General features: G+C 30.4%; 4 protein-coding genes across 7 annotated transcripts; 3 read left to right on the top strand and 1 right to left on the bottom strand.

The window, feature by feature from the left end:
• Nucleotides 1–49: 49 nt before the first annotated feature.
• On the top strand, nt 50–1,563 carry LOC101212967 (PLAT domain-containing protein 3). The gene is made up of 2 exons (XM_004145922.3): nt 50–261; nt 842–1,563. The coding sequence occupies exons 1-2, from the start codon at nt 187–189 to the stop codon at nt 1,325–1,327; spliced, it is 561 nt and encodes a 186-aa protein (XP_004145970.2). The 5' UTR covers nt 50–186; the 3' UTR covers nt 1,328–1,563.
• Nucleotides 1,564–3,100: 1,537 nt separating this feature from the next.
• Nucleotides 3,101–4,757, bottom strand: LOC101213053. Its single transcript, XM_004145842.2, has 4 exons — nt 4,699–4,757; nt 4,422–4,611; nt 3,608–3,701; nt 3,101–3,402 (listed from the first exon to the last, which is right to left on the bottom strand). The coding sequence occupies exons 1-4, from the start codon at nt 4,755–4,757 to the stop codon at nt 3,101–3,103; spliced, it is 645 nt and encodes a 214-aa protein (XP_004145890.2).
• Nucleotides 4,586–8,087, top strand: LOC105435430. Of its 2 annotated transcripts, none has more exons than XM_031886025.1 (5): nt 4,586–5,086; nt 6,061–6,787; nt 6,868–7,014; nt 7,103–7,615; nt 7,741–7,878. In XM_031886025.1, the coding sequence occupies exons 1-5, from the start codon at nt 4,845–4,847 to the stop codon at nt 7,747–7,749; spliced, it is 1,638 nt and encodes a 545-aa protein (XP_031741885.1). In that variant the 5' UTR covers nt 4,586–4,844; the 3' UTR covers nt 7,750–7,878. The 2 variants fall into 2 exon arrangements, with proteins under 2 accessions (XP_031741885.1, XP_011654656.1); XM_011656354.2 differs by having other exon boundaries at nt 4,588–5,086; nt 7,691–8,087.
• Nucleotides 8,088–9,029: 942 nt separating this feature from the next.
• LOC101212726 (serine/arginine repetitive matrix protein 1) lies at nt 9,030–11,585 on the top strand. 3 transcript variants are annotated; one of them, XM_031885030.1, is made up of 4 exons: nt 9,030–9,673; nt 9,762–9,849; nt 9,935–10,058; nt 10,323–11,254. In XM_031885030.1, exons 1-4 carry the CDS (start codon nt 9,502–9,504, stop codon nt 11,067–11,069), a joined length of 1,131 nt encoding a protein of 376 aa, XP_031740890.1. In that variant the 5' UTR covers nt 9,030–9,501; the 3' UTR covers nt 11,070–11,254. The 3 variants fall into 3 exon arrangements, with proteins under 3 accessions (XP_031740890.1, XP_031740889.1, XP_031740888.1); XM_031885029.1 differs by adding an exon at nt 11,264–11,585 and having other exon boundaries at nt 9,534–9,849; nt 10,323–11,045; XM_031885028.1 differs by having other exon boundaries at nt 9,534–9,849.
• The last annotated feature ends 11,304 nt before the right edge of the window (nt 11,586–22,889 follow it).

A 22,889-nucleotide genomic window follows, 5' to 3' on the forward strand; every position in this document is an offset into this window, starting at 1 on the left:
AAACTAATTTTGATTATATTAAGTTGAATTTGGTAAGTCAATCAAAAGCTAAGCGTTAATCTCTGTCCTAAACACAGAGTGGCTAACCACCTTCTCCGGCCAATCGGAGCAGTATATAAACCAATCATCGCCATCTCCTTATGCCCTAATTAAATCTCTATACAGCTATCGGAAAAAGTAAGAAAAATGGCGTCTCCTTCCCTCTGTTTCTCCATTATCTTCATCGCTCTCTTTTTCTCTTCAATGGCTGTTAACTCTTCCGTAAGTTTCTTCTCTTTTAACATATTTCTGCGTTTTTGCTTCTCATCCTCATTTGGATCTATCACTGAAGCTGCGTATTATATTCATTCACTCTGATCTAATTTGCGTTTCTGTCTTTAGTAATCGAGTTATGGCAACATTTTAGACTGATCTAATTTGATTGTAGAAATGTAGTTTAGAAAATTATCTGATTTCTTTTGTTGGTGATTTTGTTTTGATTGTATTCAATTGAATGATTGATCGATTCATATTTCAGATCGATTTAGAGTTATGAGAGGCTAATTATTTGGAGAAATCTTGTTTGGAAATTGCAAGATAATGCTCCGTTTAACTAGTTGAATAATGAACTAAGTGAATGATTCACTTTTCAGATTGATTATGTGTTGCGAGAGGGCAATTGTTTTGAGAAATGTGCTTAGAAAATGGAAACTCATGCTCCGATTTCTACGTTGATGATACACGATAAAGAACTGAGTGAATGATACAATGCAAGCTCATTTTAAATAGTCTAAAACGCCATAATTTCTGAACGGATTGTGTTCCATGAAAAGTAATGAAAGTGTCTTTCCGGCGCATGCAGGAGAAATGCGTATACACATTGTACGTGAAGACAGGTTCAATTCTAAAGGGCGGAACGGACTCGAAAATCAGCGTGACACTCGGTGATTCAAGGGGCCAATCGGTGGAGATTTCGGATCTAGAATCGTGGGGACTGATGAAACAAGGACACGACTATTTCGAACGGGACAACATCGACATATTCAGCGGACGGGGCGTGTGCTTGGAATCGCCGGTGTGCCGACTGAACCTGACCTCCGACGGATCGGGGTCCCACCACGGGTGGTTCTGCGACTATGTGGAGGTTACGTCGGCGGGGCCGCACAGAGCATGCTCACAGACGGCGTTTTACGTGGATCAGTGGCTGGCGACCGACGCGCCACCGTTTCAGCTGACGACGATTCTGGACGGGTGCGATGATTGGTTGAGTGGGCATGGAGCGTCGAGGCATATGCATAGCGGAAAGCTGATGGTTTCCAGTTCCAAAAAATCTGTTGCATCGGAGTGAAGTTGATCGGAAAGGCGGGTGATTTTTCTTTTTTTTTTTGGCAGTGGCGCAACGTGCGGAGTTTTGGGAGCATTTTGCTGCTTTATTATTAATCAAATAAGGGACATTTTCTTACGTCATTATATATATTGAATTTGGATGATAGGTGTAAAATTTCTATAATTTATATCGAGATCGTATACCATTGGATTTTATATGTGTATGGAATTATATAGGTAGAGATTATAGTAGTTTAATTCTTCCATCTCTCATATATATATATATATATTAAAAATATACAGTGAGGGGGAGATAGATAAGACCTTAAACCTTTGGGTGGTGATTGGGATCTCACCACAAAGTTTATATTAAACTTAAATAACTTTGTTGATATTGACATAGCCAAGTAATTGAAGGTATGCGTTCAAATATTTATAAAATTGTTTGTGTGAATCTTTTTGTCTATGTTGGTGTGTGAAATTTGGAAAGAGACTGGAGGGTTGCGTATTTCAACTATTTTTGTAGTTTAGACTCATCTCTAAAGTTGGTTTACCTAAGAGTATTTACATTGATGTGATTTTAAATTGAGTATAGTTCGATGAAAAGTTAACATATGGATTATTTAGCTAACCTTAGTATGGTGTGAGTTAGGTTTTCCTACCTACCTCTAAAGTTGCATGGTACCAATTATGAACTCAACTTAGTCATTTATCTTCTTGTGAAACTCTACTTCCTTTTCGGACTCATAGAATCCTATGCTGACTAGGGATGTTAAAAAAAAACTTAGTAACCCAATTAACTTGGATTACCTAAAATTTCTGAAATTTTGAAGTAAACTAGTTAGGTCTCATGTTCAAAATTTTCATTACATCCTTGTTTGCGTAGACCTTTGTCTTTCATTCAATCTCATATCATCTCACTTTCATGTTTCACCTCGTGTTCACTACTCAAAGTCTCAAACCTCGCCAGTTTGAGACATTTCTTGCGTCTTCACTTGACATTTCGCTCGTTTTCAACTTAGACCTTACTAGTCTCAAACCTTTCACTCAATCTTGCCTCTCACAATCACACCACTTGGTCTTAGATTTTAACTCATACCTCACATTCTTGTCTCTCAAATCAAATTGTTCCCTCCCCATATCAATCTCTTTTAGCCTCAAATTTCACATATTCTCTAGTCCAACCCAACTTGAAGATATTTGAGTTGGATTGACCCTTGTTGGTTGAACCAACAAGGTTGTAAGTATAATTGAAAATGACTAATCGGTCCAAAAAAAGAAAAACTCTACTCAACCAAACACAATTTGCGCACACCCTAATATGAACTTTTAGACTACTCAACAATTTATTATTTTTTAAAAAGAAAGAAACACCTTCCACTTATCAATTTTAGAAACATATTCAAAATGTCTTTTATCAAATTCAATAAAGAAAACATATCACAACTAAATTTGGATGAAATCTATAATACAAACATTTTTAGTCCCAAAATTTACACAAACATGAGAAAACCAAAACTAGAAACCATTACAGAGTTTCTAAAACAGGAAACCAAAACAAAGATGGACAAACAAGCAAATCCTATTCTGGTAAACATAACCCACCAAAAATGTCAAAAGAATTGCAAAAACAAACACCATGAACAAAAATGTGCACAACTAATTTAAAGAAACTTTAGAATACCAAAATCCAATCTTTCATAACTTAAAAATAATAATAAAAAGAAGAAAATACTGCAAAAAGATCAAGAACAGATTGGATGAGTTGAACAAAGTTTTGATGTCGTCAAATTGATTATGAAGAAGAAGTCTTATGGGCTCGAGTCACCATCACCACAAGCAGCACAACAATGGAGATTAAGAATGAAGTTCTTAGCTTTTCTTCCAACACATTCATTCCTTCTCCACTCCTTTTCTTATCATCATTTTCATTTCCACTATGAAACAAGTGGTTCATCAGCTCTGTGATTCTCTCAATCACTTCCATCACTCTAGTTTTCGTGTTGTCAAAAATCCATCTGACAATGTTCGTCGATTCGTTTTCTGAGTGTTTGTCAGGAGAGGTTTCCTCTAAATTTTGGCGAACTTCATCTTTTGCTGCACGAAAAGAGAATAAACAAACAATGTCTAATTTGTGCCATGAGATAATTTTGTTCAGTGTAAAGGAAATAATCATTTTAGACTTTACTACTATCTTGTTATTTAATAGTTGTTCATATTAATTGCTTGATCATAGTTCTATTGGTTAAGAAAAAATAGAAGTTGAAATCTCTCCTAAAAAAAAGTCTTAAAAAGAACCAACCTTCATGGAATGAGTTCCTAAGATGTTGCACTGCTTCATTGTTCATTATTGCTTCCCAAACCGCTTTATCTGATGATACCGACATAACCATTTTCTACGTACACCATGCACCAAATGCACCAAAAGACAGAGAGAATTTTTAAATGGTTAAAATTGTTTTTATCATATTTTATTTTAGTTTGAGTTTAATAACTCAAAATCTATTTATGCGTAATTCAACATCTCCAAAATATAATTTCACTCGTCAAAATGGATTTTGAAAGATTAAACACTTTTCTTTCAGGTGATTTCAAAGATGATTTTAACAAATTTTAGAATGAGTCTCAGACTCTCAAACTCAACAATAAGATAACATCTACTCTCCCTACTGAAGTATATATAATGTTAGAGAATAAATAAACACTCATTTTGAAATAGTAAAGTGAAGAACAAATTACTATATAAAAAATTAATCAAATATTACTTATCAGATACAAAATTTAATTATTGAGTATTCTATAGAATGGTTGGTTAATTCAACTAATTACATGACAAACTTAATATTTAACAAAAAAATAAATAAAGAAAGAATATATTAGTATTTTTTGATAATTCAATAACTATTATACATTTTTAGAATTTTGTTACTAAATAGATACAAAATCAAGAACTAAATTTGTAATTTAACCAACAATAATATATTGAACCAATATAATAAATCAAATAGAAAAAATAAATAATAAAAAACTAGAAAATCCATAATTGCAATTTTAGAAAAAGGGCATTCCATTTTTATGATATCGTTAAAGATAAAGGAGGGAATAGCAAAAGTCACCTGAACTGAAGGGTCAGTCTGCAATAAATGAAAAGCATCATAAACCCTTTCAACTCCAAACCCACCCAACCGCATCTCCAAACACGGTTCAATCCAATCCACATCCGACCCGACCGGCGAAATCCGGTTCACCAAACCCGTATACTTCCTCGCCTGACCCGCTTCATCGTTCTCCTCCTGACCGAAAACCCTATACTCCGCGAAGTTCAGTCCGAAAAATCACAAGAAAAACACACAAAATTCAATGGAAAAAGGGAGCTAGAATTCGAATTCGTACTCGTGAATCGCTGAGACGGCGCCATGAACTTCATCCAACGTCGGAACGGACCATTCCATTGAGTCCTCATAAACCCTAGCGCCATTTTCAATCTCAATTCCGTCCTCAGTAACCCACTCGAACTCATCACAGTACGGATTACAGAAATGCCAGCCGGCGGGAACTCCGTTAGTGGTGGAAACCGGGTACTGGCTAAGGGAAGTGCTCGACGACAGGCCGTGGAAATTGGCGGAGCCGCCGGGGCGTCGTGTGGCTCTGGAAGTGGAAGTCGGAGAGGAAGGTCGGTTTGTGGGGGTATTGGCGGCTCTGGCGACGGCTCTACCGGCGGTTCTGATGATGTTTCCGGCAGGTCCACCTCCCATGCTTTTGCCGCGGAACATGATGATCGGTAAAAGTTTGTTTATTGTTGTTCAATGGATATGCTGGTGTGTGCCATGACTTTTGCTGTAGGAATATGAATGAGTTGTTTATTGTTTCTAGTTTTGGAAGTGGATGAAGTGTTGAATTGGATTCATTGCCATTATCGCTCAGTAATTTTTCTTTATTTGTGGGGCTGTTGTTTGTTTTTTTCTTTTGGGTTAGAATTTATCATTTGGGATGTGGTTGATGAAAGGGATAGGAAGGTATGGTATGGTTTTGTTAGCCATTTCCATCCCCGAGAGATAAGGTTTCAATCTTCAATTAGGTTAAAGTCTTTTTCTTTCCTTAAATTAAAATAATTAAAATTACTTTACTGGTTTTTTTAAAAAGAAATAAACTATTTTGCTATTTTTGACATTTTTTCTATGCTTTATTTTTTTTATTATTGTGACCATTATTAGAGGCACAGATAAAATTTGATTCCATGTATAAGATCATGAGTTTTTTTTTTTTTTTTTTTACTTGCGTTCTATGTGAAGTTACGGAAACAATCAATCAAAGCACCCATGGTGGCCATGGACTCTTCACATTCGCTTCTCGCTCATTTAAATTTTCAACTTAAATATATGAACATTTCATTTCTTTCTTGTTTTCTTATTTTCACTTTCTCTTTATCAAACACTTAAACTCGTTGATTTTGCTAATTCTCTGAGTTGTCGTTTGGTGTTTGTCATCCTTCTTGAGCACAAAGCTGTTTGGATTTTCTCGACTTTCTACAATACGATATCACTTTTGATACTCTTGATTGATTTATAATTTTTTGTTTTTGTTGAATATGGTTTAGAGTGAAAGTTGATGGGCGAGAATGAGTATCAAGCAGCAAGTGATGATTGAGATTATCAAGTAGCAATAATTTTACATAATTTCAAAAACTTAGCTTGCCTTCTAAGCTTTTACTATATATTTTTGTTCGAGTTCAATTTTACTTGTTTTTAAATGTAGGACTAGAATGACTCGAGGTTTGAAGATTTCTCCTAATAATCGCTTTCCGGGTCAAGCTTCGAGCATGTCGTCGCACATTGGGACAGCAAACAAGATTGTCAAAGAGAAGCTTACCCCCAAGCAACTGGACTTGTTCAAAAGGACTGTATTTGGACGATTTGTGGATATGGATCTGGTTTTCAGCAGCCCATTAGTCCATCATATTTTATTACGAGAGGTGAAGGACGAGAGGCCAGATGCTATGAGCTTCAATCTGAATGGTATTATCGCCACCTTCTCCAAAGAAGAGTTCTTGTTGGTGACAGGATTATGGCCGTCACCTACCAAACCGGTTCCAAGGGTTGAAGCCACTAAATCACTAGGAACAAAGTATTTCGGCAATGAGTTGGTGGTGGACATGAACCCCCTTACCTTTGAGGAAAGATACAAGAATTTGAACTTCTACGATGACTTGGACGCAGTGAAGGTTACATTGGTTTATTACACTGAGTTGGCAATGATGGGGAAAGACAGGACAAAGAGTATAATCAACAAATCACTATTGGACGATGTTGAGGACTTGAAATACTACAATAGTCTCGATTGGGGACATATATTATGGGAGAAAACGTTGAGGGGCCTTCAAAATGCACTAAAGAACAAGGTTGATATGTACAAAAAAAAGGTCAAATTGAATAAGAACTATAATGTAAAGTATAGCCTGCCTGGTTTTCCTCATGCATTTCAGGTATTATCTATTCCATGTGTTACATGTTATCTTTTATTACGTTTCTTAGATGTTGGACTAATAGTTTATGTTGTTTGTAGGTGTGGGCATACGAAATCATATCGTCAATTGCTGGTAAAGCTGTTACTCGACTGAACAATGAGGCGGTGCCTCGCATCTTGAGATGGTCATGCTCGTATTCACTTCCTTCCAAGTTATTGCAGAGAGACGTTTTCAACTCTATGAGGGTTAGAACATACACAAACCCCGTGTCTTGCATGTAAGAGACTCAATTTTGTGGAACTAACCTTATTAGCTTATGTTTGGTTTATGTAGATAGTGATTTCTCCTACACTTATTATGTCGGATGCGGAAAAGCAATTTAGAGACAGTGAGGTTGATGAACGACCCATATATGTAGTAGACCAAGCCAAGAGGGCTCCATCAGTGATTGACGTCTCTGAGGATAGTGATGGCCCAAAAGATGCTCAGGGTCACTTCGATGACCATGATCTCCACAACGAGGATATTTCAAATCCCCATTACGAGCATCTGCAGGGTCCACATGCTAAGCATGAGCGCAGTGACAACTGCGATGCCCACAATGACCATGACATTGACAACAATTCCGAACGTTTCATGAGGGATCATGTGGAGGATCGTCTACCAGAGCCTGAAATGAGCATGAAGAGGTGCAAAAGGGAAGGAAAAGCACATAAGGAGCACAACCACAACGTGTTCTCCTATCTGAAAAGCTTAGATGGTCGAGTGTCAAGGGTCGAGGACACATTGAAGGAGATGAAGTCGGACTTGCAGACCATTACTTCTCTATTGCACTCGTATTGTAAGGTATGTTTATTGGTGGCATGTTTTCATAATTGTTTCGGCTTGAAAGTGAAGTAACAAAATTTTCTTATTACGTAGAGCAAGAACGTGTTTAATGATAAGAATGGTGCTTGCGATTTGGATTCCAGGCATCCTGAACCCACATCTCTCACAGCTCCTTCACCTCACATCGAAACTACTACTACTACTGGGTTGGATGATGAAAGGGCCATTAGAACAGCAGAGTGTGAAATTGTTCAAGACATGGAGCTTCGTAAATGGGGTTTCAAGTTCACACTTGCTTAAGTATATACTAAACAATCTTAACTTGTATTTCACTCGTAGTTTTTGATTTGTACAAAAGGCACCAGGTTAGATTGTAAATTGGGGATGGAATTTTTGGGACAAAATTTAGAAAAAGACCCAATGAATTTTGTCTTTGTGTTAAAAAATATCTACTCCCTTTCAAAAGTTGCAATACATAAATATTTCAAAACTTTTATTCTAGAGGAAATTCATTGGAACATTGGATAGAAATTGATACTTTGAACAATGTGATCATGACTTGAAATAAACATTGAATCACAGTTACTATCATATCGTTTCACTTCTCAATTTTCATCCATCATTCTAGCAAATTCCAAACTCCAATCATAGCTTTGAAAATATATCTAAAAATGGTTTAATTGAATGAGATAGAATGTGTAGGGTCAAATTGATTTTCCCCAAACGAAAAACTATTTACTTTAGTTCATTGATTTTATCTAAATTGGTTGGAAGTGATCCAACTGCCATCCATAGAACTTCCAAACATGTCTTGATTCTACAACTTTTTAAAAGTAGAGAACAGGAAAAGAACAGAGAATGTATTTAATCTTGATTTTAATCTTGCTCCCACTTTGTTGCATCTCAATTTATAAAAAAAATGGTGTAGAAACAACAAATCTATACGAAAAAAAACGACTTATCTTCACCACAAGTAGTTAACTCGTTTGTTAAACAAGACAGCAATTATCAAATCAAAATTAATTATTTGATTTCATCTCTCTCAATTACTGAACTATGAAAGTATTGATGGATAGTTAAACTATTAACAATTTCTGTTTGCTAATAATATGCAGGCCATTACATTCAATGGACGGCATTGGCACAAGCCACAAATGATTGATTATAAAACTGTGATCTATAGAAACCTTTTTATATTTTAATGCAATTTGACCTTTTCAATTGGTTATTAAGTGAAATTGTACTGTTTTATTTAAGTAATACAACAAAGAACAAGGAATAAAAAAGATATCAAATCACTATACAATATCGATGGATCCAAATGTTTGAACTTAATTCCTTTGAATATACATGATCTCCACTATTAGAAAATCTATAGTTTAATAAGTTAAATTGTAAGTTAAATTTCTCATGTTCTCAAAATACTCCAAAGCTTACAAAAAATATTAGGCAAAATTATATAAAATACCGATTTCAATGTTGCATGTAAAAATTGATAAACATATTCAACTAATTGCGACGTCAATTTACATGAACATTTTTCACACACATCAATTGCATCCTAATTTGATAATTTAAAGACTCTCCAAACGTTTTTTCAAAGTTGAAAAGTTTCATAAGTGTAAGTGAGGGAAGACAAATGTCTTGTATGGACGAATATGGTTATCCAATGATTCTTAGAGCTGCACTCCCATTTTAAACACTTTCATAAATTCTAAAACAAAGACATCGAAGATGCCGGCAGTGATTCTTCCATTTGTCTGAATTTTCGCTTCTAACAAAGTGTCCTCGTATTTGTTCTTAAAAGCATCATCACACATCCTCTTCAACTCCAAACCAGTCTCCATTACCATTCATTCCATATCCAAGGAACAAGTTTCAATAAAAAAAGCAGAAACTCCACCATGAACAATGGCAATGGCAGCAAAAACAGATGGATGATGGGTCTTCATTCAAAGGGTCGAAAGGAAAGAGACAATGAAGATCTCCATCTGTTCCGAGAGCTTTATAAGCGCGACAAGGAACGTACTGCCTGCTTCCTTCTTCCCGTCGATGACCTTGAACACAACCATGGTGGTACTTGCCAATTCCATGGTCTTCATCATTCAAACCATTCAGAGTTTTGTTAACTTTCTTGATAAGCTTATAATTTTTTCTTTTGCAGGGAACTCTCCATTCTACAGAATTCATTCAATCAAGAAAGAATCTGGATTTGGACACCTTTTCGAAGGCAACAAAAACGACTACGATTGGTATTAAAACTCATCTTCCTCTGATTCAGAGTTTGTTTAATCGGTAAATTTTCTTATCTAATCTTCATGAATTTGCTTAGTGAAGGCTTAAAACACCACCAGCAACTCCTTTATTTCCATCTTTGGAAATGGAAGCCACTGCTCCTTCACATAAGAATGCTCAGAAAGAGACGCCACTTGTCCAGCCTCTCTCACAACCACAGTCACAGGTGCTCTTTCTTTACAAAAGTTTCATCGTAGAAAGAATCATAGAAATGAGAATCTTCACTGTTTTTATCAAAAAAAATCCACACCATTGGAGATGTCCTCCTGGTCCTTTCCTTATTTAGCCAACGTGAGACTTAGGACTCAGCCGACCACATAATTAGCTCTTGATTTTCTTCTATGGTGTCTCTCAACCCACATATATCACTTAATTATCCATTTAATCTCATCTCTCAGTATCACCAAATCCTTGGTAATTTTCTGGACAGGCTTCAAGCAATTCAGAATCAACAAAGAAAAGCAGTGGAATTGAGAAATCTCCAATCACAAAAGCAAAAATACCATCCAGATCCATCACTCCCAGTAATAGACCACGTATCAATTCATCAATTGATCCCAAAAACACCAAAAGAACCACAAACCCATCTCCAAACCCAAACCATAGAATCGATCAGACATCACAAATAGACCTCACAGTCAAAAGAAACAACAACATAAAACCCACAAATCTTAAAGAAAGTTACACAGATTATCTAACATCAAACCTCTTGAAAGGATCAACAAACAGTGTAAAGCCAAACCAAAACCAAAACCCAAATCCAAGAAGTAGACCGACATCCCCAATTGTGAGATCGACAATAGCATCTCAAATTCCAGAGTTCTCAAACGAAACACCTCCAAATTTAAGGACCGACCGATCGAGCTCGGTGACGAGAGGTCGACAACCAGAAAACGTGGAGAAATCAGAGGCGAACCCGAGAAGGCAATCGTGCTCGCCGAGCGTGACGAGGGGACGGAAAGTGGAGGTTGCGAAACAGGAGAAGAACAGAGGAGGAAACTTGAGCAATAATGATCAGAGAAGAACTGAAACGACGAACATTCTTGGAAGTAGAATGGTTGAGAGAGTGATGAACGCGCGAAAAGCAATTGGAAATGAGGAGAGAGATGTCAAGCCGTCGAGACGAAGAGGAATCGGAGAATTCAGGCAAACGGTACGCAATTCTTTGTTTCCATAGTCTTCCATGAATGACCCACAAAATCAAATTTGAAAATAAAGATTTATAACATTAAGCTTACAATCACTTCCCCCTGCTCCCTCCTCTTTCTTCCCAATGCTCCACCTCTTCACCATTTTTGAAAAAAAAAAAAACTTCCTTTCCAGTTTCCACCATTGAATTACGCTTACTTAAATTTAAACTCTATAATACAGATTCGTCAGAAATAAGAGTGAGAGAAATGATCAGTTCTTCATCATAAGGATGTTCAACAAGAAATGCAAAGATCGTACAAGTCAAATGATATAGTGTGGTCGACATGTAAAATATTGTATTTGTGATACATAATCTCTTACGTTTACCTTTTGCTATTATTATTACTTTTACTTATATACTATTTGTGTTCACGATTACTTCTACAAATAGTATTTAGAGCAATGGTAATGATTTTGGTTGTAACATGTCAATATTATTTTGAAATAAATTAGTTGTTGTATAGATGTATTTGGAATGTAATTACCATATTAATTTACAATAGCTAACCTCCCTCCAAAAAAAAAAAAAAAAACCTATAACTATGCATTCGTATCTTGAATGTTCTTCGAAATAACTATAATTAACATACATAATATAACATAGGAAATTTAGAATTAAAGATTATATAAACTAAAATGGACTAAAATTAGTTTTTTTTTTCTTTTTTTGGTAAGAAAGTATTATTGATTTGATGAAGCTAAGTGGGGATACCCTATACAATACTTAGCGTTCTTAGATTCGATTGTTGGATCAAGGCCTAAATGGTAGTTTAGATTATTGGGCCTGGCCCAATATGTTTATTTATTTAAACCGACTTGTTTTTCAGTAGTATCACACTCAAAATATTTTTATGGAATTAAAAAGAATCTAAAATTCAAAATATATGGTTTTACAAATAAATGATGAAGCAGATGAATATATTACAATTGAGGGAGAAGAAGTGATTGCCTGTTCATGGAAGTAAAGGGACCCATTGAGAAAATTATATATATTTGGACAATAAGTTGACTTGGAATAAACAAAAATTGGTGGGGCCAAAATAAATGGAACTTAATTAAAATCACTTCTCAATATGACAATACATTGTATTTCTCTTCTAAGGGAGGAAAGCTTTTGATTTCATATCATTCTTCTCTTTTCTTTTATAGATTTTAGATTGAGGATGAATATCAACATTTCACTATTTACATTAAACTAGATCGTGTAAAACAAAAGGTAAGTAATTAAAGAAATTCATGCATATGAAGTGAGCGTGAGCTTGGTTGGTGGGATGGAAATTCAATTCCTTACATCCATTTGTTGTTGTACTAGAAAACGATAGTATTTTAAAGATATTAACGGAATCATACATAAAGCTAGTATACATTCATTTCGAATTAAGAAGATAAATGATCGTACCTTCAGTTGAATTTGAATCGACGACGTAGAGAGAGTTTGAATAAATACATCCAAAACAACAGCACTACCAAAATCATACCAAAATGGAGTCACTCTCTTTCTTTTTATACACACACTAACATAAAGATAATAATTAGAATTGAAGTGATCACGTCTCTTCCCATAAGTGCTTATATCTTTAATTACTACTTAAGCACTTAACCCTAATCTGTGAAATGTGAATTATATTCAAAAGAATATGGACCTCCAAAAACATGATGAAATAGTTTACTACTATTATGACACATGCCCAAATTTTACTTTATATAATGTCAAATCTATCCCTAGCAAATTAGTCTTGCATGCACTTATATAGATAGATGCATGATGAGTGAATATATGAGGTCCAAGTTTTATATTTCCCAATGCTCACAATTTCTAAAGGAAGTTTCAAGTGTTTTGTGGGGAAAATTCAAAAGAAAACATCATTATTTGGAGAATATTAATTGAAAAAACAACAAAAGTAATGAAGAAAAATAATCCATATGTGGTTATTGATTATAGTGAAATAGGAACTCATTCATAATTTTCATTGGACCCAAACCAAAGAATGTTTTAGAATATGACATATCAAATAAGAAGGAATGGTAGGGGTTGACAAATTTGTTGGCTTTCCACTCAAAAACTCTCAAATCTAAAGGCCACAAAATTTAAGCACTTTTGTGTATTGTGGTTTAGAAGTGGAGGCCAAACCCCACATGCTTTTTTTTTTTTTTTTTTTTTCTATTATTACTATTTTTTATTTGGCTTAATAGAGAAAAGTAAAGAGAATGTCAACTAATTATATTGAATTGAATACATCCACTTTTTCTTATTTATTTTTTGAAAAAACTTTTGAGTGCATCATAATAATGCAAGAGTTATGATTAACATTGAAGTTTTCTCCATTCTTCTTCTCCTTTTTTTATCATCTTTTATCTTTTCTTTCTTTTACCATTTTGATATAATAAAGTTTGCTTCGTTATTTTCATTCTAAATATAGTTTCTTTTTTATATTAAATGTTCACAAGAATCATGAGTCTGTTTGTATAATAAATATAAGTTTGTTATATTAATAGTTACATTTTCAATGGTCTAATTTTCTATGACAATCAACTTCGTTTTTGAGCTATTCAAGTTGTAATTAAGATCGTTTTATAAAATTAATTATTTTTTTAATTTTAAGATGGGTTGTCTACCTTACTATATTTTAAAACTCAATTAATTTTTAAATTTTTTTGTAATGGAAAAATTGAAAATTAAAAATCTATGTAATTAAAATAAAATACAAACATGGCACACTTCCAATTATTGTATTTAACCAATATTTTATATTCAACCATTTGATATAATTAAGTTTATAATTATTACTCTCGCATCTAATTGTTTTATGTCTTCAAGAATGTTTTTAGAAAACCAAGAAAAAAAATATAGCTTTTATTTTAGGAATTTGGTTAAAGATATTCAAGTGTCTATTTAGGTAAAATGAAATAATGATGTCAAAAAATTCATTTAAAAAATAAATATGAAATAGTTGAAGACAAGACCCACTTAGTTAACTAATAATTAATGGATAATATAATCAACTAATTTCTACAAAAATATTAAATCAATATTTAAATATACATTATTGATTTTGCTCTCATTATTGCATAAAATATTCCTAGGTTTCTTTAAGCTTTGAACGAGAATGTATTTAATTTATAGTGGAATTTGTCAACTTTGTTTAGCTTTGTTGAATTATAACTTGAATAAAATTGAGTACAATATTGAGTTCATCCCCTCTTCTTGAAATCTCTATGTTAATATATAATTTTTTCTTTCTTCATGTCTGAATGACAAAATAGTCAAATATTAACAGTTCATTATAATAATAAATAAATAAATAAATAAAATATAGGCTTCATCAAAAGAAATGTTGGCTCATCACTTTTGAATTATTTGTAAATAAAGTATTAAAATGTTGACATAAATTCATTCATAAATGGATTTTTATTAATTTCGTCTATGTATGTATGTTCTTTTTTGAATTGTGAATGATAATTGTAACAATATTTAAAATGAAATTATCATTTATATTAAAAAAAAATTATTGTCCACTTTGAAGTTTTTAGTAAAAACTATGCAAATGCAAATGTCCAATTACTTTAAAAAAATTTAGACTTCTATATTTTCATACATGAAATAAAATTATGTATAATCATGTCCTTAAGAGAATGTTCTTAATCACTAAGCAGAACGTTTTCATATTTATGGTTAATTACCAATTAATAATTAGTAATAATGCACACAAACATATAGAATAAAAGAAGTGGGAGATGACAAAAGTGAGCATTAAGCACTTAATCATAATCATAATTAACATCTAATATAGGTGATATGCATAAACTTTAAAGTTCACATTTTTTACATTTTAATTTTGTATCTAATAATAGGTTACCGACATATTTGATAATTTAACAATATTATCTATTGATCCACTAGACTCTAAAATTGAAAGTTAAGGTTTGATTAGACACAAATTTTAATTTTACTCTAAACATATACTAATTCATATCTAAAAATTTTCAAGTATAGTCATAGTCTATATATAGTTCTTATTAAGGGTTTGGGTTTAAAAATGTAGTGTATACAAATTAAAAGTTCAAGAACATATTAATTCTTCTAAACCCCATTAGATACATATAGTTGTAAATGATTACATACAAATAAAACACAAGTTTCTGTAATCAACTTTAAAAAAAAGTATGCCAAACAATGGAAATAGTTGACAATAATTAAGTACATAGGTGACAATATTTTTCACACTTCGAGATTTGGGTGTGGAAACTTCTTAACAACCCAAAATTCTTAACTATTGATTTTGGGATATGGTCCAAATCATATGATGATGTCTTGCATTAAGCAGTTGTTGCTTATGGCCAACTTCAAAAGCTTTGAGAAAAGAAAGGAAAAAGGGAAATTAATGAATTGTAAGATCACAAACACAAAAGAATATAATAAAAAGGAATTAGAAGAAATATATATATATAATAAGCAAAAAGAAGCAACAAAAAAGGATGAGCACCATGATGAATGAAGATCAAGAATCTCACTTAACAGTCAGCATCAACATTTTCCACTACCAAATGAAAATAAAATAAAAAAGGGATCAAAGAGAAAATAAAAACCTCAAATACAAACATAAACCCTAATTTCATATATATAGTCAAACCTATTCAATTCTATGCTGTACCTTTCCCATATTCAATCATTCTAAGTCTCTAGATGGCCTTCCATCACACAAAAAAGGGCCTTTTCTTCCTTTTAACTCTTTCCAAATTTTGAGTATCATTCACACCACTTTTTACAATTAAATAAAATAATAATAATATATTTCTTTTAAATAATTGAAATTATTACATGGGGTAGGAGGGATGAGTGTGTTAACACTTTTAATTACACTCAAACTTAACATACTTTAATTTTAAGTAATAAAAGACTCTTAATTTTGTTCTTAAGTTCTTTTTTATTAAGTACTTAGTTAAAACATCCATTATATAAGGATGTATGTACTAATTTCTTATAAGTTACTTGCATAAACATGAACATTTAAAAGAGAATTAACTTTTTATTTTGTCTTTGACCTCTGTGTTCACGTTGAATCTAGATGAAATGTTACATTTTGAAAGAAAATGAAATTTAAAGATTTTAAATTGAAAGCACTTTCTAATTTTTGTTTCTTTAAAAAGTATTTCTTTGTGCATTCTTTCTTCTTCTTCTTTTTTTTTTTTTTTTTGGTTTATTTTAAACATAAAATCCTTATAATTGGTAATCGAGTGTGAATATTCGAGATAGAGATTTATTTCAATTAACTATTTGAAAAAAAAATGTATATATATATATATATATATATATAATCATAAAAACCTACCTAACATATACCACAAAAAAGTATTTTAAAAAGTGCTTCTAATAAAACACATTTAAATAGTGTTTTCCTTTTGTTTTGTTAGAAAAAGTGCTTCAAACAAAAATATATTTTTTCCAAAGTCATATATTTAATAAAAAAAAATATTCATACTAGGCAAGAGAACAAGAAAAGCCAAGGATAATAGAATTGAAAAAGAAAAGTGGATTTTTATTGGGGTGTAAAAGAGTGGCCCAAAATTAAAGAGGAGGGAAGAAAGCAATAATAATTAGTAGTAATTATTATATTTTCCAATAAAATAAAATAAAAATAAATAGTGATAGTAATAATAAAGCACAAAGCTCTGCCAAACCAAATCATAAATTTAAATTTTGTGAAAGTCACAATTTCAAAAACTGAAAATTCCTTTTCTTTTCAATTTTTCATATATATTATTGGATTCTTAGAATCGTGATTCAACCTTTGCTATTTTAAAAACACTCTTCCACTATGTTCTGTCCCCCAACTCTATAATTCTAAACTACACCTCTTAATTGAGCTTAATAGAGTTAATTTTAGTCTTCAAAATATGTAAACACAAAAGATAATTATATGCATAGTTGAATTATTAATTATTATTGATTAATTTTATATGCATGCTGCCATGTTGTAAAATTTTTACAATTTTCTTTGTTCAGAAAATTATTAATGGACCTCCAAGGAAGTTATTTCCAATTATATTATACCTACGTTTACTTCCATAAAAAATATATATATTTCACAATTTTTTTGAAACAAATACATCACATATATAAAATAACCTAAAAAGTAAACTTGTGGATAACTTTTCTAAAAAAAACATTTTCCCTAATTTTTCTAGAACTCTTCTATAGACTATAAACTTAATTTTCATAAATCAAAAACTAAAAAAAATAAAAGGTGAATTTCTTATAAACTTTCTAATACTCCTGAAACTAAGTTATGGCTTATTGTGAATCAATTTTATAAAAGATTATAATCTTAATTAAAATTGTTAATTAAATAATCTTAACCTGAATGTAGTAAATAGTCTAAAGAATATTAAAAGTGGGGAATGATGTGCGTAGAAATCGAATGAATGCATTTGGGACGTGGGTATAGTATAAAATCAATAAAATACATTATCTAGAAAAATCAATAAGAAACAAAAAGTTTATAAATGATCTAAATCTTAAATAATATTTTTCGAAATTGAATTAAATGTACGGAGTCAAATAGGGGGGAAAACTATGTTCATTCAAAATAATAATTAATGACAATAATAATAGTTTCATTAGAGAAATTATAAGTATTAAGTACAATTTATTTTTAGAATTTAATAACTTGGGCTGGCTTGTTTTGTCACCGCCTACATCGCTGGGAAGCTCCATGGCCTACTCAATAAAATAAAAGAACTAAATAATAATAAATATGCCGTAAATGTAATTATAATATTATAAACGTAGATATTCATAACCATATATACTCTAATTTAATTTTATGTTGTAATATTTAGTTTATTAAATTTAATAATGTAATTTTATATCAGGACATGTCCTATAGAGATGTGGTGTAATATTATTTTTTTTTTCTCTTCCAAATTTGCTCTATTTGTTATTATTGTTTATTTTATAATAAATAAATAAAAGATTCCAAATTAGTGGGACTAAGGGAAGTAATTAAAAGAAGTTAAGAACGTGATTAAAGTACTAATTGCAAAAGCATTTTCTATAAATACTTTAGCCTTGTCTTTCGCTACATCCCTCCACCATTCTTCCATCTTTATTCTTTCTTCCAATTTTTTATTTCCCTCTTTTTTATATATATATTTAATATAATATTATTTCAACTTTATGTATATTTTAGTATCTTTATTGTTTTTAGTTGTTAAATTATTATAAACCAAATAATACTTTTAAATGTTTTATTTTAACTATTGAAGAAGTTTGAATTAGTTTAATTTGTTTTAGGAAACACCGACTGAATTAAGTTTGTATTACTAAGTTCATACCCTCTCAATTTTCTATCATTTTTTTAATGGTTTTTTGCTAATCCTAATTAACCTCCAAATTTTTTACTTTTCAGATTATTTTAAATCTTATTCTCTCAAGTAACACATAAAGTCGAATTTTTTTCATCCATGAGTTTAACAACAAAATCATTTAAGTGTTTGTTTCGAAAAATTTTCAAACTTTTTAAGTATTAATAAATAAAACATTTTAAAATTTCAAGGATTTAATTTATAATATAACTTTTTTTTTCTCTAATCAGGGTGGTGAGTACTAAAATATGTAAAACTAAAATGTCTAATAAAGTTAGTTGATCAAAGTGTGTTAAATAACTCGTAGAAAGAAAAATAAATTGTCTTGAATCGATGTTGAATAATAATAAAATATAAAGTAGCATTTAAATAAACCAATATTATATATATTTACAAACTGTTCTTAAAATTATCTTCTTTAGTTCAATAATGTTATTATAATCGTTATCATTGGTCATTATTTCAACTTTAATTACGTGAAAATGAAGCCAAATTATATATATATATACACACATTTAGATATGTTTATACTTTTACTTGCTTTTCAATTGGAAAATGGTCTTACGACTTTTAGTATATGGTTTAATTTTAACATTAAATCTCTCTATTATTGCACATTTTATTTTTGTATCAAACTAAATAATAATGCCCAAAATCTTTGAACCATTTAAAACAATCTCATTACATTGACTTAGCAACAATTAAGGATGAAATTAATTCCATCAAATTGCTAACTCTCATCATAGTTGAATTTTTATTTCCACGAGATTTAGAGTTAAGTTATGTATATATTATGGCTTCCTTTCATATTAACTCTACATATTTTTAGTAATTAATTATATCAAATTTGATATTTTTATTAAACCAAATGACGTTAAAGATACTTATATATTATAAAAAAAAATATATCATTCAATATTGACCATAAACTTAATTATTGTATTTGTTTTACAAAATAAATATATTAATTATAAAGTAAATTTTTATATATCTACACACAATTAAAACGAAAGGAAACAAAAGTTTTTAAAAGTTTGTCTTCGAGATTTGACGTCCTTTTAAGATGTTCCTTGAAGCGGTATCTCTATAATTAGATGCTTGAACATCTTATACTATCAAAAAATAAACATAATAATTTAGATATTTCTCTAAAAAAAATTAGATTCTTTTCAAACAAACAGTCCCTAAATTTATTTAATTAGTAGACGAAAAAAATAATGCTAATTAGCTTTCAAAATAATCACTAATACTACATCAAAAGGCAACTAGGAGCCTAGACATAAACAATTCTAATACTTTTTCTTTTTAATACTTCAACTATGCATGTTTGATACCTTTGTAAGCAATATTTTTAATGTTTAACATTTTAAGAAAATAATCATTCTACAGCAAAACGATGAAAAAGGTTTAATTTATTATTGTTAAAATTCATAGTTAATTAGTCGTTATACCTTTTTAAAAAAATTAAAAATGGAAGTTTATGTATAGGTTTAATTTTTACTACTTTTTGTTTGTTTAAACTATTTCAATAATATATATGATTGTTATGTTGGCATAATAATGGGTGGGTGGAGTTCATTGCTCACTTCCAAATGGAAAAAAAAATTGAAAGAAAAAAAAAACTCAATCCACCCTCAATAATAAGCACTTACATGTGATTATAGTTAATAATCTTTAATTTATATAAAAATATATTGGAAAGTTTTGTATTAATTAGATATCCTAAGTCAACTTGATTTCTATACTATTCTTAAATGACATCACAAATATCATAGAAAAATAGTCATTTAAAAACTCGATAATAACAACAATTGATTATATAAATCTTATTTGTTGACGAAACAGTTGAGAGAGATAGCTTCCAAAATAAAATTCTCACGAAAAATACGTTTGTTATCAATGGTCATAATTATATAACGTTAAAAAGTATATTTCTCTCGACGTTGTACAATACATATATTGATTAGACTCTTAGTAATTAGATCTACGACTACTTTAAATTTATGAGATTAAAAGTTTAAATTACTTTATATCTTCAAAAATAATAGGTAAGTAAAGCTTCCTTTAGTTATAATAAAAAGTATCAACTAATAACTATATTAAAAATACAACTAACTTTAGTCAAATACTAGAGTCTAAACTTATACATATGATTTCAATATATAATTTAATTGTGGGATATTTCTATTTCTCAACCTCATAATGCATCACAACTATTATTTTGTATTATAAGATAAGATGAGGAATTACTTGGAACTCTTAGCTTTTTCAACTATCTAATTTGTCATATAGTTAGCAATAATGTACTTTTCCTAATCTATGATACATGTTGGCCAAATGTGACATGTACTATATGTCCAACATGGTCTATACCCTCCAAATCATATCATTGGTTATTTAGCATTTTACTCTTTTAGCCCCTTATGAACTCAACTTCATAACCATGCATGTGAATTAAACTATTTAATTTCATATATACTTCACCTTCTCCTCTTTTCTCTTTTACATTTGATTTTAAATTACAAGGCCCTTTGTCTATTTCATATTTTAATTAACGAGCATGAAACCAAAGTTGAGATATCGCAAATATATATAAATGTGATTTTAATTTAGTTACGTTTCTTTACCGATCCATTACACTAGTGTGCAAAATCTTTCATAATAACAATAAATATTTAATAAACTAATAAATCATTTAATGATGGTGTCAAATAATAAATAATAGGTAACACTAACATATTTTACAAATATTATATAAAATATCCAAAGTTTTTATAGGTAAATTTAAAATTGTCACCTAATGTTTCTGTACAATTATAAGTGAAATCAAATCATATACAAAATTGACAAACTTCAGGGTCCAATCTATTATTTTTTCTTCAACTTTTTCGATAACCATCTTACCCAATGGATGTGGTTTCAACATCATCTTTTGTCCGTACATTACATATTACATTTTTTTTCTTCTTGAAATTAAAAGTTAAATTCTTTTATGGTTCTAAAATACATGTTAACAAAGTAAAATCAATTGTCAAAATATATGATAAAATTTGTATTATTGACCTTAAAGCTTAAGTCGAAGGTTTGACGAAAATTAAAAATTAAAAATTAAAGAAAGAAAAACAAAATAAATTAACTTTTGTGCATTTAGTATTTATTATTGTTTTTTCTGACTCCCATTATTGATAGGAAGGTTGGTTTGAGAAAAGCAATGACAATGATGAATCAATAAATAATAACAATAACAATAATTAGCTCTAGCACGATTGAATTAATTTAATTCACACATTCCAAATATAACCCATGAATCCCCTAAATCTTTTCACAAAAGTTTGTGATTTTTTTAAAAAAATAAAATTTTCTTTAATAATTTGATTACGTTTAACAAAATGCATCCTACACCACAAAAAGAAACAAATCAAGAGCCATAAATAAAAGTCATCAAAGCCATAATGTTTTCTTTTCCTTTTGTGAGTTTGGTAAAAGTGGAGTTTGAAAATTTTAACCTTCAAAAAAGTTTTTGTTAATACTTTTAACTAATTAAATTATATTTACATACATGTGTATATATATACCTCAAGTTTAAATAAAATATATTTCAAAATTTTTAGCTGAATTAGACTTATGTTTTATAGTACTATGATTATTTCTCATGACGAGTGTAGTCGAATATATGGTATAGCTAGACATGTATCTTTGTGACACTTTACTTCAATGATTTTGTAACGTTATAATAATACTATTTAAACAAAGTAACAACAATTAACGTATATCTAAATTTTAAAAATGTAAAAAAAAAAAAAAAAAAAATCTTCAACTTAATTTTTTTTTAAAAAAAAGCTCGTTTATATTAACAAGTCTTTCCCCCTAAAAAAAGAATAGTATTTTTCTATATAAATTTCAAAAGACATATTTAACTATAATTTATTAGTTTTGAAAAAAAAAACTCTAAAATAATATTAAGGGTCTCGACTAAAATTGAATGCTTAAAAAAGTATAGAGATAAAAAAGAGAGGAGACTAAAATCGTAATTGAACCAAAAATAAATAAAGTGAGATAGGAGAGAGAGATAAAGATGATAGGAAGTGATGAAAGCTTGGTTGAAATGGCCAAAATATGCTTAGTTTGGTGATGAAACAATGAACACTTTTTTTTAGTAGTATTATTGAGTGGTTAGCGTGGGCGGTGGGTGTTATTTATTTATTGGGTAATTGGGATTGTTACAATATATATCTGTGTGCATGTGCGGCCTATTTGTATTTGCTTTCTTAGACTAACAATACTTTGCCTTAACATTATTCTTCTTCTTTATTCTTCTTTATTCTTTTTCTCTTTTGGTTCTTTACTTCCTTCAATTTCACCCTTTTTACCTACCTCCAAAAATTCTTTCCCATCCACAAAAATGGAATATGTTAGATTATTTTTTTCATGACGTAAACAA

Source organism: Cucumis sativus, chromosome 5 (genome assembly GCF_000004075.3).
Source record: "Cucumis sativus cultivar 9930 chromosome 5, Cucumber_9930_V3, whole genome shotgun sequence".
Taxonomy (NCBI): Eukaryota; Viridiplantae; Streptophyta; class Magnoliopsida; order Cucurbitales; family Cucurbitaceae; genus Cucumis; species Cucumis sativus.